We start from the raw sequence: 13,378 nt of genomic DNA, 5'->3' as shown, positions 1-13,378 counted from the left end.
GGTCTTACCAAGTCCCCTGGATGCACCCTACCCCCTATAGTGGGTACCTGCAACAGGAAGCTAGTATACTCCATCCGCTTACAGGTGAATGATCTGACAAGGGATCTAGTGGTACACAGGATGCAGCCAATGGTGGAGCGTGATGCAGCCAGACCTTGCAGGTGTTAGGCCCTATAGAAAGGTGCCGACTACAAGGATACATAAAACGGACTCCTCATGGGAGGTTATATGAGCATCCCACAATATTAGGTGTGCTTAAGCAACCCCAAAGACCCATGTCCTTATGCAACCACGAAAAGGACAAAAGATAGTCTAGGAGTCCCTCTGGAAAGGAGGTACACTGAGGGCTACAATGGTAACCTCGGGGGCTTTTCATGTCACAAGAACAGGGGATTTTCCTGAGCAAGGAAGCAGAGGCCCAGACAGGGCTTAACTCCAGGTCCCTTAAATCAGTGGTCACCAACCCTGCCCTCAGGGCCCACTAATAGGCCAGGTTTGCAAGATAACTGAAATACATCACAGGTGATATCATTTGCTGCTCAGTGATTGCAGTATTCTAGTCTGCATCTCCCCAAGGTAATACATAAAACCTGGCCTGTTAGTGAGCCCTGAGGACAGGGTTGATGACCCCTGCCTTAAAGGATGCAGTAGATGTCCCAAGAACCACTAGAGGAGTATGGAGGGGGGGGTGTCACACCTAGACTGCCCTGTGTGTCTATGTGCAGAAATGTCTAGGCCCAAGGTGCATGGCAAGGCCTCAGGTACACACAAACCCAATGATGAGGGTCAGTTGGCAGGAGACTACTATAGGAACACAATGGAATACGAAATTCCATGTGGTGCTTTGAAAACAGAAGCGGCTGTTAGAAAGTACTCTGCCCCTCCCCATGATGAATAGTGTAAAGCGTGCAGATCACATGCAGCATTCCACCCAGTGCATTATGCCAGCGCCAGGTCCCTTGGCCTTAATCCTTACCACAGTGAAACTGGCAGTGGTGGATTTAAACACAAATAAAACTTCCTCAGACAAGGTCACACTGTAAAGTGCTCAGTGGCTAACTTTTAGCAGTGCATTCAGGTATTAAAAAAAAGGAAGGGGGGCCCATGAAGCAGAGTGACAAAAAAAAATACATTTTAGGCACCGCAAAATCAGGCTTAGGAAAGGCCAATCCAGATATTCTTTTGTTTGCCAGTGTCTAACCCTCCTGTAAGTGGCAGTATATTGTGACTATATTTAACTACTTCCTGTGACTACTCAATAGACTAAAGAAAAATAGACAGAGAAATATTAAGTTTGTGGAGTTATACATGCAGATTTCAAGCAAACCGAAGTTCCATTAAGTGTATGAAGAGTATGTATAGTTCTATTGAAGACTCTTCCTGTCTCAGGAAGTGAGGAAATCCCCCTCTTAGACAGCGGTCACCCAAATAAATGAGAAGAAAGAAGTATGCCCCAAACTACAGCACCCCCCCCCCCCCCCGATCACCTGATTCCTTATTAACTCATGACTTATGGATGGAGGTTCTGAGCTTCTACAACAATCTTTAAAGAAAGGCATGAAATCGTTACTGACCCTTGGTTTTGCAATTTCTTTGACTTTTGCAATCTCCTCATCAGAAATGATATCATGGTAGCGCACAATGCGAGGTCTGTCCCATTCATCTTCCTGCTTTGCAGGAGACAGAATGAAATTAGGACTCCTGTTTCCATCATAATAGCGACAGAAAAGTTTCTTTTGTCTGCGAGGAGTCTGAAAAGGAAAAAAAAAAAAGAAAAAAAAGTGAAAATAAAAATGTAGGAATACAAGTGTATAGCAAATAAAGAAAAACACATAGATCTGAAACACACATCTTATTTACAAATAGGTACCATATACAAGCCGACCCCGAATATAAGTCGAGGCACCGAATTTTACCACAAAAAACTGGGAAAACTCATCGACGCGAGTATAAGCCTAGTATAAGCCTAGGGTGGGAAATGCAGCAGCTACTGTAAGTGGAAAAAGAGTGTCAGCAATGCCCACCTGCAGCCTTACTCTGCCCACCTGCAGCCTCATGTACCTTTGATATCATGCAACTGCAGTCAGCGGCTGTCCACTGTAACAAAACCCTGCCGCCTCCTCGTCAGTGATAGACGGAACACTGATTTCGTTTCCCAGCATTGTATCAGTGTTCTGTCTACCACAGACAAGGATTCGGCAGGGCTTTGTTACAGTGGACAGCCGCTGACTGCAGTTGCATGACATGCAGTTGACATGACATGACATGCAGTTGCATGACATGCAAGGACGAGAACGAGGAGCTCCACGGTATAGGAAGGGGCAGATTAGGCAACAGGCATTTCTGGCAAGTAAAAAAAAAAAAACTCAAAAATGTTTAATGTATTTTTGAGCCTTTTTATGTATTTTTTTTTTTTTTTTTTTTAGGGTGGACCTCCACTTTAAGCAGATTGACTGAAATTTGTACAATACACTTCTTGTTGCTTAGGGTAAAGAAAAGCATTAATTTTAATGCCCCCCTGGTCCCCAGCCCACACTCGCCTGTCCTTTGCTGCATGGGTGCGCTATTCAGTTGCTGGGTTGAAGAGAGAAAGTTGTTTAGTGTGCACGTGCACGTGCAGAAGCTTATGCATGGCTGAATACTCTCCCCCCATGCCCTCATTTGACAATGATGCCCAAGCACCAGCAAAGACAGTAAGGGGAGAAAGTCATATAGCTTGCCATACTTGGCAGTAGTGGGCATTTTTCTTGCTCTTGTCTGCTAAATGGAGTGGTGGGGAATGTGATGAGAATAAGGTGGTAAGGGGAAAAAAAAAAAAAAAAAAAAACAAGTCATAACCACCTTTATTGGCCAAAGGATAAAGTTTAAGCTCACTCAGAGTAGGCTTCTACTCAGACATTTTAAAGCCATGGTCCCAAACTAAAGGTTGGATGTGTTATCTACTGAGGTGCAGTAACATTTTGCTCATGTGGGTTTCAAGTGGAAAGGATATAAAAGGCTTGAGCAGAAGTATGCCGAGTGTCTGGGGCACTGCTGACAAAGCATAAACTGGGCCTTTTTGTGGAGATCCATCATACGGAGCACGAGTGCTACACTATAACCTTCTCACTCCCATTCAGGCATAGGATGCCATCACTATAGCAGTAGACATTACTTTATACCAGGGGTGGGCAATTATTTTTTCGATGGGGCCACATGAGAAACTAAAAATATTTTGGAGGGCCGGGCCAAAAGGCTAAACTCAATACTGCATAAAATCAATTGTATTTCTTTATAAAAAGCAGTAAATATCATTGTTGGAAAACTGGTACGAGTACTTGTTATAGACATGACACAGGAGGGGGGACAGAGGCTGGGGACATGACACAGGAGGGGGGGACAGAGGCTGGGGACAGAGGCTGGGGACATGACACAGGAGGGGGGGACAGAGGCTGGGGACATGACACAGGAGGGGGGGACAGAGGCTGGGGACATGACACAGGAGGGGGGGACAGAGGCTGGGGGCATGACACAGGGGGGGGGGACAGAGGCTGGGGACATGACACAGGAGGGGGGGACAGAGGCTGGGGACATGACACAGGAGGGGGGGACAGAGGCTGGGGACATGACACAGGAGGGGGGGACAGAGGCTGGGGACATGACACAGGAGGGGGGGACAGAGGCTGGGGACATGACACAGGAGGGGGGGACAGAGGCTGGGGACATGACACAGGAGGGGGGACAGAGGCTGGGGACATGACACAGGAGGGGGGACCGAGGCTGGGGACATGACACAGGAGGGGGGACAGAGGCTGGGGACATGACACAGGAGGGGGGACAGAGGCTGGGGACATGACACAGGAGGGGGGACAGAGGCTGGGGACATGACACAGGAGGGGGGACAGAGGCTGGGGACATGACACAGGAGGGGGGACAGAGGCTGGGGACATGACACAGGAGGGGGGACAGAGGCCGGGGACATGACACAGGAGGGGGACAGACGCTGGGGACAGGCAGCCACTGTTTAATCAATAACAATTGATTAAACAGTGGCTGCGTGTGATGGCACAGTGGTTGCGTGTGATTGGCACAGTGGCAACAATTGATGGCACAGTGGCTGCGTGTGATTGGCACAGTGGCTGCGTGTGATTGGCACAGTGGCTGCGTGTGATGGGCACAGTGGCTGCGTGTGATGGGCACAGTGGCTGCGTGTGATGGGCACAGTGGCTGCGTGTGATGGGCACAGTGGCTGCGTGTGATGGGCACAGTGGCTGCGTGTGATGGGCACAGTGGCGACAATTTATGGTGGCACAGTGGCTGCATGTGTTGGCACACGTGGCTGCATGTGTTGGCACAAGTGGCTGCGTGTGATGGGCACAGTGACCCCTCCCGGCCCCGCCTACTGTTATCACCGCGGCGGGGAACATTACATTACAGACAGCGTTCGTTTGAACAGCTGTTTTCCCCGCCGCGCATAGACACTCCCCCTTGGACGGATCTGTCCAATCGCGAGCAAGGGGGAGTCACATAGACACTCCCCCTTGGACGGATCTGTCCAATCGCGAGCAAGGGGGAGTGTCTATGTGACTCCCCCTTGCTCGCGATTGGACAGATCCGTCCAAGGGGGAGTGTCTATGTGCGGCGGGGGAAAACAGCTGTTCAAACGAACGCTGTCTGTAATGTTCCCCGCCGCGGTGATTAACGTGGCAGCGGCGGCGATTTCGGCGGCGGGGGGGGCCGGATTAAAAGGTCCGCCGGGCCGTAGTTTGCCCAGGTCTGCTTTATACAGTACCTGTTACTACCAATGCAAAGTCAATACATTTTAGTAATACAGATATGACAAATAGTTACCAATTTAATACCCTCTCCACGGCACAGCATCTCATACTTCTGCCTCTCTGGTAGGTGATCTTTGGGACGGCCTTTCCGTGTCGTAATTTCTGCTTCATCGGAATCTGAAGAACTGGTTTTATTTGACTCTTTTGCCATGATATATTCAAAGTATTTCAGATTTCCATTTCCTCTTTGATGTTCAGGATCTGAATAATAAGCAGCAAAATGATGTTCCTTTATGAAGTCAATGCACAGAAAAATCACTAGCACTATCTAATTGTGCACAGATTTCCAGGGAAGCATTCAATGGTAAAATGAAGGACGTCCCTGATTTTTCTGGGCTACAGTTAACACCTAAAATGCTTGTACCTCTTTCTTCTTTCCAGGGATTGGACAGTTAAAAGAGAAGCAGCAAACCAATGGAGTTCGTCTCCTAATCTATCAACATGCACATTGTCAGCACATGAGTGCAACTGACTGGTTTGCTTCTCTCTGCAACTGACTGGTTTGCTTCTCTCCCTCTCCCAGTCTCAGCTCTACTGTGAATGGAACTGCATTAAAACGTGCATACATTTTACATTCTGGGAGCTTAGCTTTACACACACACACACACACGTTACACTTTTTGTAAATAAACCACAAGCAAGATCCTGCCAGCTCTTAAAGAGGTTGTAAAGGTTTGATTTTTATTTTCTAAATGGGTTCCCTTAAGCTAGTGCATTGTTGGTTCACTTACCTTTTCCCTTCTAAATCTTTTTTTTCCCCCCCTTTGTCTGAATTTCTCACTTCCTCCTCAGTAAGCTTGCCTCCATCATCCGAGGAGTTCTTGCTGGGGCTTATCGTGCTCGCCCCCTCCCTTGGGACTACATCCCTGCGGGGTAAAGCTGTGTTCCCCGCAGGGATGAAGTTCCAAGGGAGGGGGCGAGCACGATAAGCCCCAGCTTTTTTTTTTTATTTATTCAGGTTATACTTGCCTGCTCTGTCCTGGCTCCTCGAGTGCCCCCAATAGCAAGCCTCTTGCTATGAGGGTGCTCGAGCCATGGTCATGTGAATGGACATTGTCCACACACACACACACACACACACACACACGCACACGCACACACGAGGCGAGAGAAATCCAGGAGAGCCACTGCTTTCATGCACATCGCTGGATCGCGATGGGGCTCACGCAAGTATAGGAGAGGCCTGCACTCAGGCGTTTTTTTTTTTTTACCTTAAAGCCAAAAAAAAAAAAAATGTTTAACATTGTCATTCTAACATCTCGCCTGAATGTAATCGGGTGTTTTTTTACGAAATCTTTATTGGAAAGATTAAATCATGACAGAATTACAGTATATACAGAATACGTTATACAGTGTGACATGGCGTTGAATAAGGATTGTATACAGAGGAAATATTAGATAAGGATAAATTACAGAGGGGGAGTGCAAGTAAAGTAAGATACAATATCCAGTGATTATATGCAGTTATTACAAAAGAGTATAGTAGCGTGAAGTCTACAGACAGGTGTTTTTTGTTTTTTAAATAGTTGTACATACCGTTTTATAGATATATGTTCACCGCGGCTTCCGGGTATAATCTGCGGGACTGGGCATTCCTAATTGATTGACATGCTTCCGACCATCGCATACAGCGCATCACGAGTTGCCGAAAGAAGCCGGACTGCGAGTCGGCTCTATAGGGCACCTGCGCACCGACGTTCGGCTTCTTTCGGCAACTTGTAACGTGCTGTATGCGACGGTCGGAAGCATGTCAATCAATTAGGAACGCCCAGTCCCGCAGGTTATACCCGGAAGCCGCGATGAACATATATCTATAAAACGGTATGTACGGCAAAGATTTAAAAAAAAAAAACCACCCGATTGTCATTCTAACAACTCGCCTGAATGTAATGTTAACTTTTTTTTTTTTTGGGTGAACCCCCGCTTTAATGCATCAAGGCAAATAAAAAGCCTTCGGCTTTTAGAACCATTTTAAGAATTGCTTAGAAACATGCAAAAATAAAATCTATTCAATGGTAATAAAAAAAATAAAAAAAAAATAAACTTACCAAGCTCCAACAGCCTTTTAGTTAGCTTCAGAGCTTTTTTCAAATCACCTTGCTGATACACTGCATAGCTAAGGTAGTCTAGTATTACGACCTTCTCAACGGAGGATAGCTCTCCAGCATCCAGCTGATGCAGGGCTTGCTCCATCCACAGCTCTGTATGGTAGTAGTCAGATTCCGTGTAAGCAACCTTTCCCAGTTCAAAGCAGTCCTCAGCAGTCAGTGTCGCTTTACACTTTACACCTATGAAAAAACAGAGAATCAAAAAAAAAAAAAAAAATGAATCTCTTAATGAAACTGTTTGAATACAATTTTCAAACTCACATGCACCCTATGCCAAATTTTCCAGGTGACACCAACATAACTAGTCAGTTATCTATATTGGTGATATGTCAGACACTATACTTTCAATGTAAATCTTCCATAACCTCCTGGGCCTACAACAGGGATAGCATCTTTGGTCATTGAGAAAATATCCAAACAGCACATTCCAGAGGGATCAGCTCAACAACCCATGTTTGTAAATGTGGCTTCATGCTTGTCTTTAGTTTAAGGCCCCTTTCAGACGTCCGTTCATTACAAGTCCGTTAACGGACTTGTAATAAATCCCTATGGGAACGCATCCGCTAGCGTCGGGATCCGGTTTTCGGACGGAAGAAAACCCTATTTTTCTTCCGTCCGGCGGAACGGAACTGATGCAGACGGACAGACGGTCCGTCTGCATCCGGTTCCCCTTAGGGCAGAGCGGAGCTCAGATAGGGCGGTCCCTGCACTGTGTGCGGGGACCGCCCTATCCGCCGACAGCTCAGCGGGGATCCCCGCTGAGCCGACGGAGCGGAGGAAAGAAACTGAAGGGACGTGTGAAAGAGCCCTAACTGACACCGATAAACATAAATCGCAAAACATTCTTCAGTTTTATTTTATAGGCAGTTGGTTGTATTCAGACCCACAATCCACGAATAGTTAAACTTGTTTTCTCTGCACTCCCCGTTATCACCTTGAAATGCAATATAAAGAATTACACACAAGAATGTGGTTTATGCACCCATTTTTAAAGGGACTTTTTTGCAAAGGTTTACTTCCTCTTTAACAAGCAGCATCGGTGCTCATGAAAACACTGTGCAACAAGAACCAGATACAGCAGAGGGCGGCGTGCAAGTGTTGCCGTGAAAGCTATACATTTCTTCAGCTGTGGCACTTACAGTGGATGTAAACCCTCCATACACCTAGTGAAGTGAACAGCCTCAGATCATACAGAGATAAACCAAATCTCCCTACATAGGTTTTACATGTATATCTGTTGTCTTCACATTTATATACCATTTAGAAAGTTCAGATTGTGTTAGGAAATTTTCTCTTCCTGGTTAACACAATGTAGGATGATGTCTGGACATACAGCCAAGATAGCCAACATTGCTGATGAGAGGGGGTGTGTGCCTTTCCTCTAATCATAGGCATAGACTCTCAGGAGGCGTTTTGTAATAGGGCCTGCTCCTTGCTAATCTATTTTAGCAACCTCCCAATCTATTTTAGCAACCTCCCCTGACAGAAGATTTAAAATGCAAATCAATTTAGAACTAAACCTACCATTAAAATTATAGACGGATCATCTTTTTTTTCAGTGGGTAAATGTACAAAAATCAGCAGGGGATCCAAATACCACCACCCCACCGTGAGAGAGAGAGATCTACATCTCTATCATTTATTTTTATAAAAAAAAATTGTGACTAGTGTCCCCGATTACCGCCACACCAGTCATATGACGACGCTGTACTGCACCAGTGACCGTATGTAAAAAAAGATTGTGAGGGGAAAGCAAAAAAAAAAAAAAAAAAAAAAACAACACACACCACACACAAACACACATGCCCCACACTTTAATTTCCCCATTTTCCAAAAATTGTGACAGAAAAAAAACAAAACAAACAATAAACTGCCGTATCTCTTACTACACCATTTACACCAAATACCCTGGAGTGTCTAAAAATTGGGTCATTTGGGGGGATACTTGTACTGTTTGGACCTGAAGAAATTAGCTTAGAGGCCATCAGTATTGATCAATTTCCAGATATACACTATATTACCAAAAGTATTGGATGACTGCCTTTACATGTGTAGATGCCTGCTATTTCTGGCCGGCGCTGCTTTAAATTTAGAGGGTAGTCTGAGAGTTAGTTGACTCAGACTGTATGATTTTTCACTAAATTTGAGACTCTTTTCCAGCCATGAGTGACCACTATTGTTGTCTGGGGTGTTGTTACCATTCCAGGCCGAGGGTGGCAGCAGTCAGCTCAATGTGTTTTGGGTGTTCTCCTTCAGCAGTCAATCAATGGGAGTTGACAGCCCACTGTGCGTGATGGGGTGGAGTACTTAAAAGGGGATTAAAAGGTAAAACAATAAAAATAAATATGTTTTCCCTAAATGGCTTCCTTTACCTTAGTGCAGTCCTCCTTCACTTACCTCATCCTTCCATTTTGCTTTTAAATGCCCTTATTTCTTCTGAGAAATCCTCACTTCCTGTTCTTCTGTCTGCAACTCCACACAGTAATGCAAGGCTTTCTCCCTGGTGTGGAAAAAGCCTCTTGAGGGGGGAGCAGGAGGGTCAGGACGCTATCTACTTTGCAGATGGAGAAAGGAGCTGTGTGTTAGTGGGCGTCCTGACACTCCTGCTCGCCCCCTCAAGAGACTTTCTCCACACCAGGGAGAAAGCCTTGCATTACTGTGTGGAGTTACAGACAGAAGAACAGGAATTGAGGATTTCTCAGAAGAAATAAGGAACTTTAAAATTAAAATCAAAAGAATGAGGTAAGTGAAGGAGGACTGCACCAAGGTAAAGGAAGCTATTTAGGGAAAAAATGATTTACCTTTACAACCCCTTTAAAGGGACAGACGTGATTAGTTCAGGGTGGTCGCCGATCCCGGTTTGTCGTCCCACCACCCCCCGTGTGGCCCTCCTGGCCGGGGATGCGTGTTCAAGTGTTCCTGGCTCCGGGACCACGTTGGTCCGGGGTTGCGATTTACCAAGTAGGCCCGGAAGTCAGACTGGGTCTACGCTAGCAGAGTGGTCCTGTGCTGTCCCTCCTGAGGGAGGAAGCCACTCGATGAAGAACCTGTCTTGGAGAGCACCGAGCAAGAGACTGGTATCTCAGGAAAGGCCTTGAACTTCATCGAAGGACGCACTATTACTGAAAGGCTGAGTGATGGTCGCCTGTCAGTTCTGAGTTCACAAGAATTTATTCAAGAGAGATCCGGGTGCTTAATCCTGAGCTGAGAGGATTTTGGACAGACTATATCTCCATCTTTGGGAAGGTCTGTGGCAGAGACTTTACCAAGTTTCCGTGTGACACCCTGGCTGCTAGGCTAGTGAGAGAGGCCTATCCAGGTGCACAATACCCACTCTGGCTAGAGTGGCGACGAAATATGCGTTTCTGGTAGGGGTGCAACGGATCAAAAAACTCACGGATCGGATCGATCCTCGGATCAGGAGTCACGGATCGGATCATTTTCGGATCAGCAAAAAAAAAAAAAAAAAAGGGTCCGTTTTTTCATTGGTCCAAAAAAAAAAAAAAAAAAAATTTATATATAGATATAGATATATTTTTATTTTTTTTAATTTTTTTTGGACCAATGAAAAAAAGGAACTTTTTTTTTTTTTTTTTTGCTGATCCGAAAAAAGAGCACAATAGCAATTCACAGGGGTGGATTAAAGAGGAAGCAGGTGAGGCTGTTTGGGACTTAAAGTACAATCTTGATGTTTTTACAGCAAAAATATATATATATATATATATATATATATATATATATATATATATATATATATATATATATATATATATATATATATATATATATATATATATATATATATATATATATATTGCTGTAAAAACATCAAGATTGTACTTTAAGTCCCAAACAGCCTCACCTGCTTCCTCTTTAATCCACCCCTGTGAATTGCTATTGTGCTCTTTTTTCCCCTTTCCCCCCCCTCCTCTCACACCAGTGCTTCACTGCTAACATTCCCATTCAGCTTGCTAGAGCCCAGTGCACAGCGTGACACGCCTCCCCGGGGAGGCGGGGAGGCGTGTCACGCTGGGCTCTGGCAAGCAGACTGGCCGCCGCTCCGGAGCTAGGCCGAAGCCGGGGACTTTCCTAGGCCTAGGCTCCGGAGCGCTCCGCGGATCGCGGGGTGTGCCGATCCGAACCGGGGTGGCCCGTTCGGATCACGGATCGGTGACGATCCGTTGCACCCCTAGTTTCTGGAAGCAGGAGTGTTTTCGAACAAAAAGTTATACACCTGAACCTACCTATTACCCTTCCACCTCTTCAACTACTACTTTTATTTTTTTACCACGTTTGGTAAATAAAGCAAAGAAAAAGAAGCCTAAAGTGTGAACATTTAACTTGTTTTCTCTCAACTCTCATCTGATACCCTGGATGGCGAAGAAAGAGAGGTAACATGCCCCCCAAAACAATCCAGCAGCTCCTTCGGGGGTAGTGCTACACACGCACATGAACATTAATGGCAAGGCTGGAAAGGCTGTCCATAAGGTTTAGGAGTGCGTCTATAGGAATGTTTGACCATTTGTGAGGTAAGGCACAGATGTGGACGAGAAGGCCTGGCTTGCAGTCTACACTCCAATTCATCCCCAAGGTGTTCCATCGGGTTGAGGTCAGGACAGTGCAGGCCAAGTTCCTTCACCCCGGAAGCACTCATCCATGTCTTTATAGATTTTGCTTTGTGGGCAGGGCAGGTTCTTTCCCCCTGTTATTCTGGGGGACCTTGCCCAGTTAAGTTATTTTCTTCTGGTTAAAAATTCGGGTAGCATTGCAACATCTTGAATACGTTTTCATTTACCTGAGGTGCAATTGCTTTGTGACACTTAAGACCAGCTATAGTGGTTTTTGCACCAGTCAGTCAATTTCAGAAGTTCTATTACCTATGAGGATGGTGACATGTTCTTCCTACTGCTTAAAATTTGTACAACACCTCGGTTTGGGGAAGTCATGAGAGAAGACTGCATGACCATGGATTTAAAAATAATGTAAAACCATGCATTAGGAGAAGTATCCCTCTTTATTCCGTTGGGCTTTAACCACTTAACCCCCGGACCATATTGCTGGTCAAAGACCAGAGCACTTTTTGTGATTCGGCACTGCGTCGCTTTAACTGACAATTTGCGTGGTCGTGCGACATGGCTCCCAAACAAAATTGGCGTCCATTTTTCCCCCCACAAATAGAGCTTTCTTTTGGTGGTATTTGATCACCTCTGCGGTTTTTAGTATTTGCGCTATAAACAAAAATAGAGCGACAATTTTGAAAAAAAAAAAAAATACATAAATCATATTTTTTACTTTTTGCTCTAATAAATATCCCCCAAAAATATAAAAAAAAAACATTTTTTTCCTCAGTTTAGGCCGATACGTATTGTTCTACATATTTTTCGTAAAAAAAAAAAAAAAAACGCAATAAGCGTTTGATTGGTTTGCGCAAAAGTTATAGCGTTTACAAAATAGGGGGTATTTTTATTAATATTTTTTTTTTTTTTTACTAGTAATGGCGGCGATCAGCGATTTTTTTTTTCGGTACTGCGACATTATGGCGGACGCTTCGGACACTTTTGACACATTTTTGGGACCATTGGCATTTTTATAGCGATCAGTGCTATAAAAATACATTGGATTACTATAAAAATGCCACTGGCAGTGAAGGGGTTAACACTAGGGGGCAGGGAAGGGGTTAAGTATGTTCCCTGGCTGTGTTCTAACTGTAGGGGGGGTGGCCTCACTAGGGGAAATGACCGATCTTCTGTTCATACAATGTATGAACAGAAGATCAGCATTTCTCCCCCTGACAGGACCGGGAGCTGTGTGTTTACACACACACAGCTCCCGGTCCCCGCTCTGTAACAAGCGATCGCGTGTGCCCACCGGGCACACGCACGGGAGTCGGGGGGGGGGGGCGGCGAGCACACGCCCCTAGTGGCCTGCGCGAGAGCAGACGTATAGCTACGGGCTCTCGCGCAGGAGAGCCAACCTGCCGCCGTAAAATGACGGAGGCAGGTCGGCAAGTAGTTAAAAAAAAAAAAAAAAGTTATCCAACATACAATACCTGGCAAGTTTCCCCTGGAAAGAGTATCTGTGTCCAAGTTATACGTGTCCTGAAGACGAATCAAAGCCTTGGCTGCACCTGTCTGGTCCTCATCAGTGGGGAAAGACTGGCGCTGGATGGTCAAATTAGAGATAAATCCTAAAATAAAAATGATCATCATCAAAAAAATGCTATATTATTCCAATAAAACACAAGAAAGTACCAATTATAAAGACTAATGTATTCTCTAGCAACCATAATTAATCCTTCCATAAAGGGCCAATCAATGCAAAACAAAACTGGCTGCCATAAAACTGTAATTAAAGGGATTTGCAGTAGTGTGTGGGAAATACACACCAGCATAAGTGTCAAGTAATCCCATAGCAGTCTGCCTCTTGTCAGGCCCACAAGCTTTAAATGTCTGC

The 13,378-nt window shown here is 45.3% G+C and overlaps 1 protein-coding gene across 5 annotated transcripts in view; it reads right to left on the bottom strand.

Annotated features, from left to right (window-relative positions):
- Positions 1–13,378, bottom strand: part of P4HA1 (prolyl 4-hydroxylase subunit alpha 1) — a 63,505-nt gene that overhangs the window by 20,328 nt on the left and 29,799 nt on the right. For all 5 annotated transcript variants that reach the window (XM_040362298.1, XM_040362297.1, XM_040362295.1 and 2 more), the window contains exons 5-8: positions 12,975–13,112; positions 6,866–7,105; positions 4,831–5,018; positions 1,575–1,751 (exon numbers count right to left, since the gene is read on the bottom strand). In XM_040362298.1, coding sequence (XP_040218232.1) covers positions 1,575–1,751; positions 4,831–5,018; positions 6,866–7,105; positions 12,975–13,112 — 743 coding nt within the window. The remainder of the gene's footprint in view (positions 1–1,574; positions 1,752–4,830; positions 5,019–6,865; positions 7,106–12,974; positions 13,113–13,378) is intronic.

Source organism: Rana temporaria, chromosome 8 (assembly GCF_905171775.1).
Source record: "Rana temporaria chromosome 8, aRanTem1.1, whole genome shotgun sequence".
Taxonomy (NCBI): Eukaryota; Metazoa; Chordata; class Amphibia; order Anura; family Ranidae; genus Rana; species Rana temporaria.
Note: the sequence above shows the minus strand (reverse complement) of the source record. Positions and strands in the feature narration are given on the sequence as shown.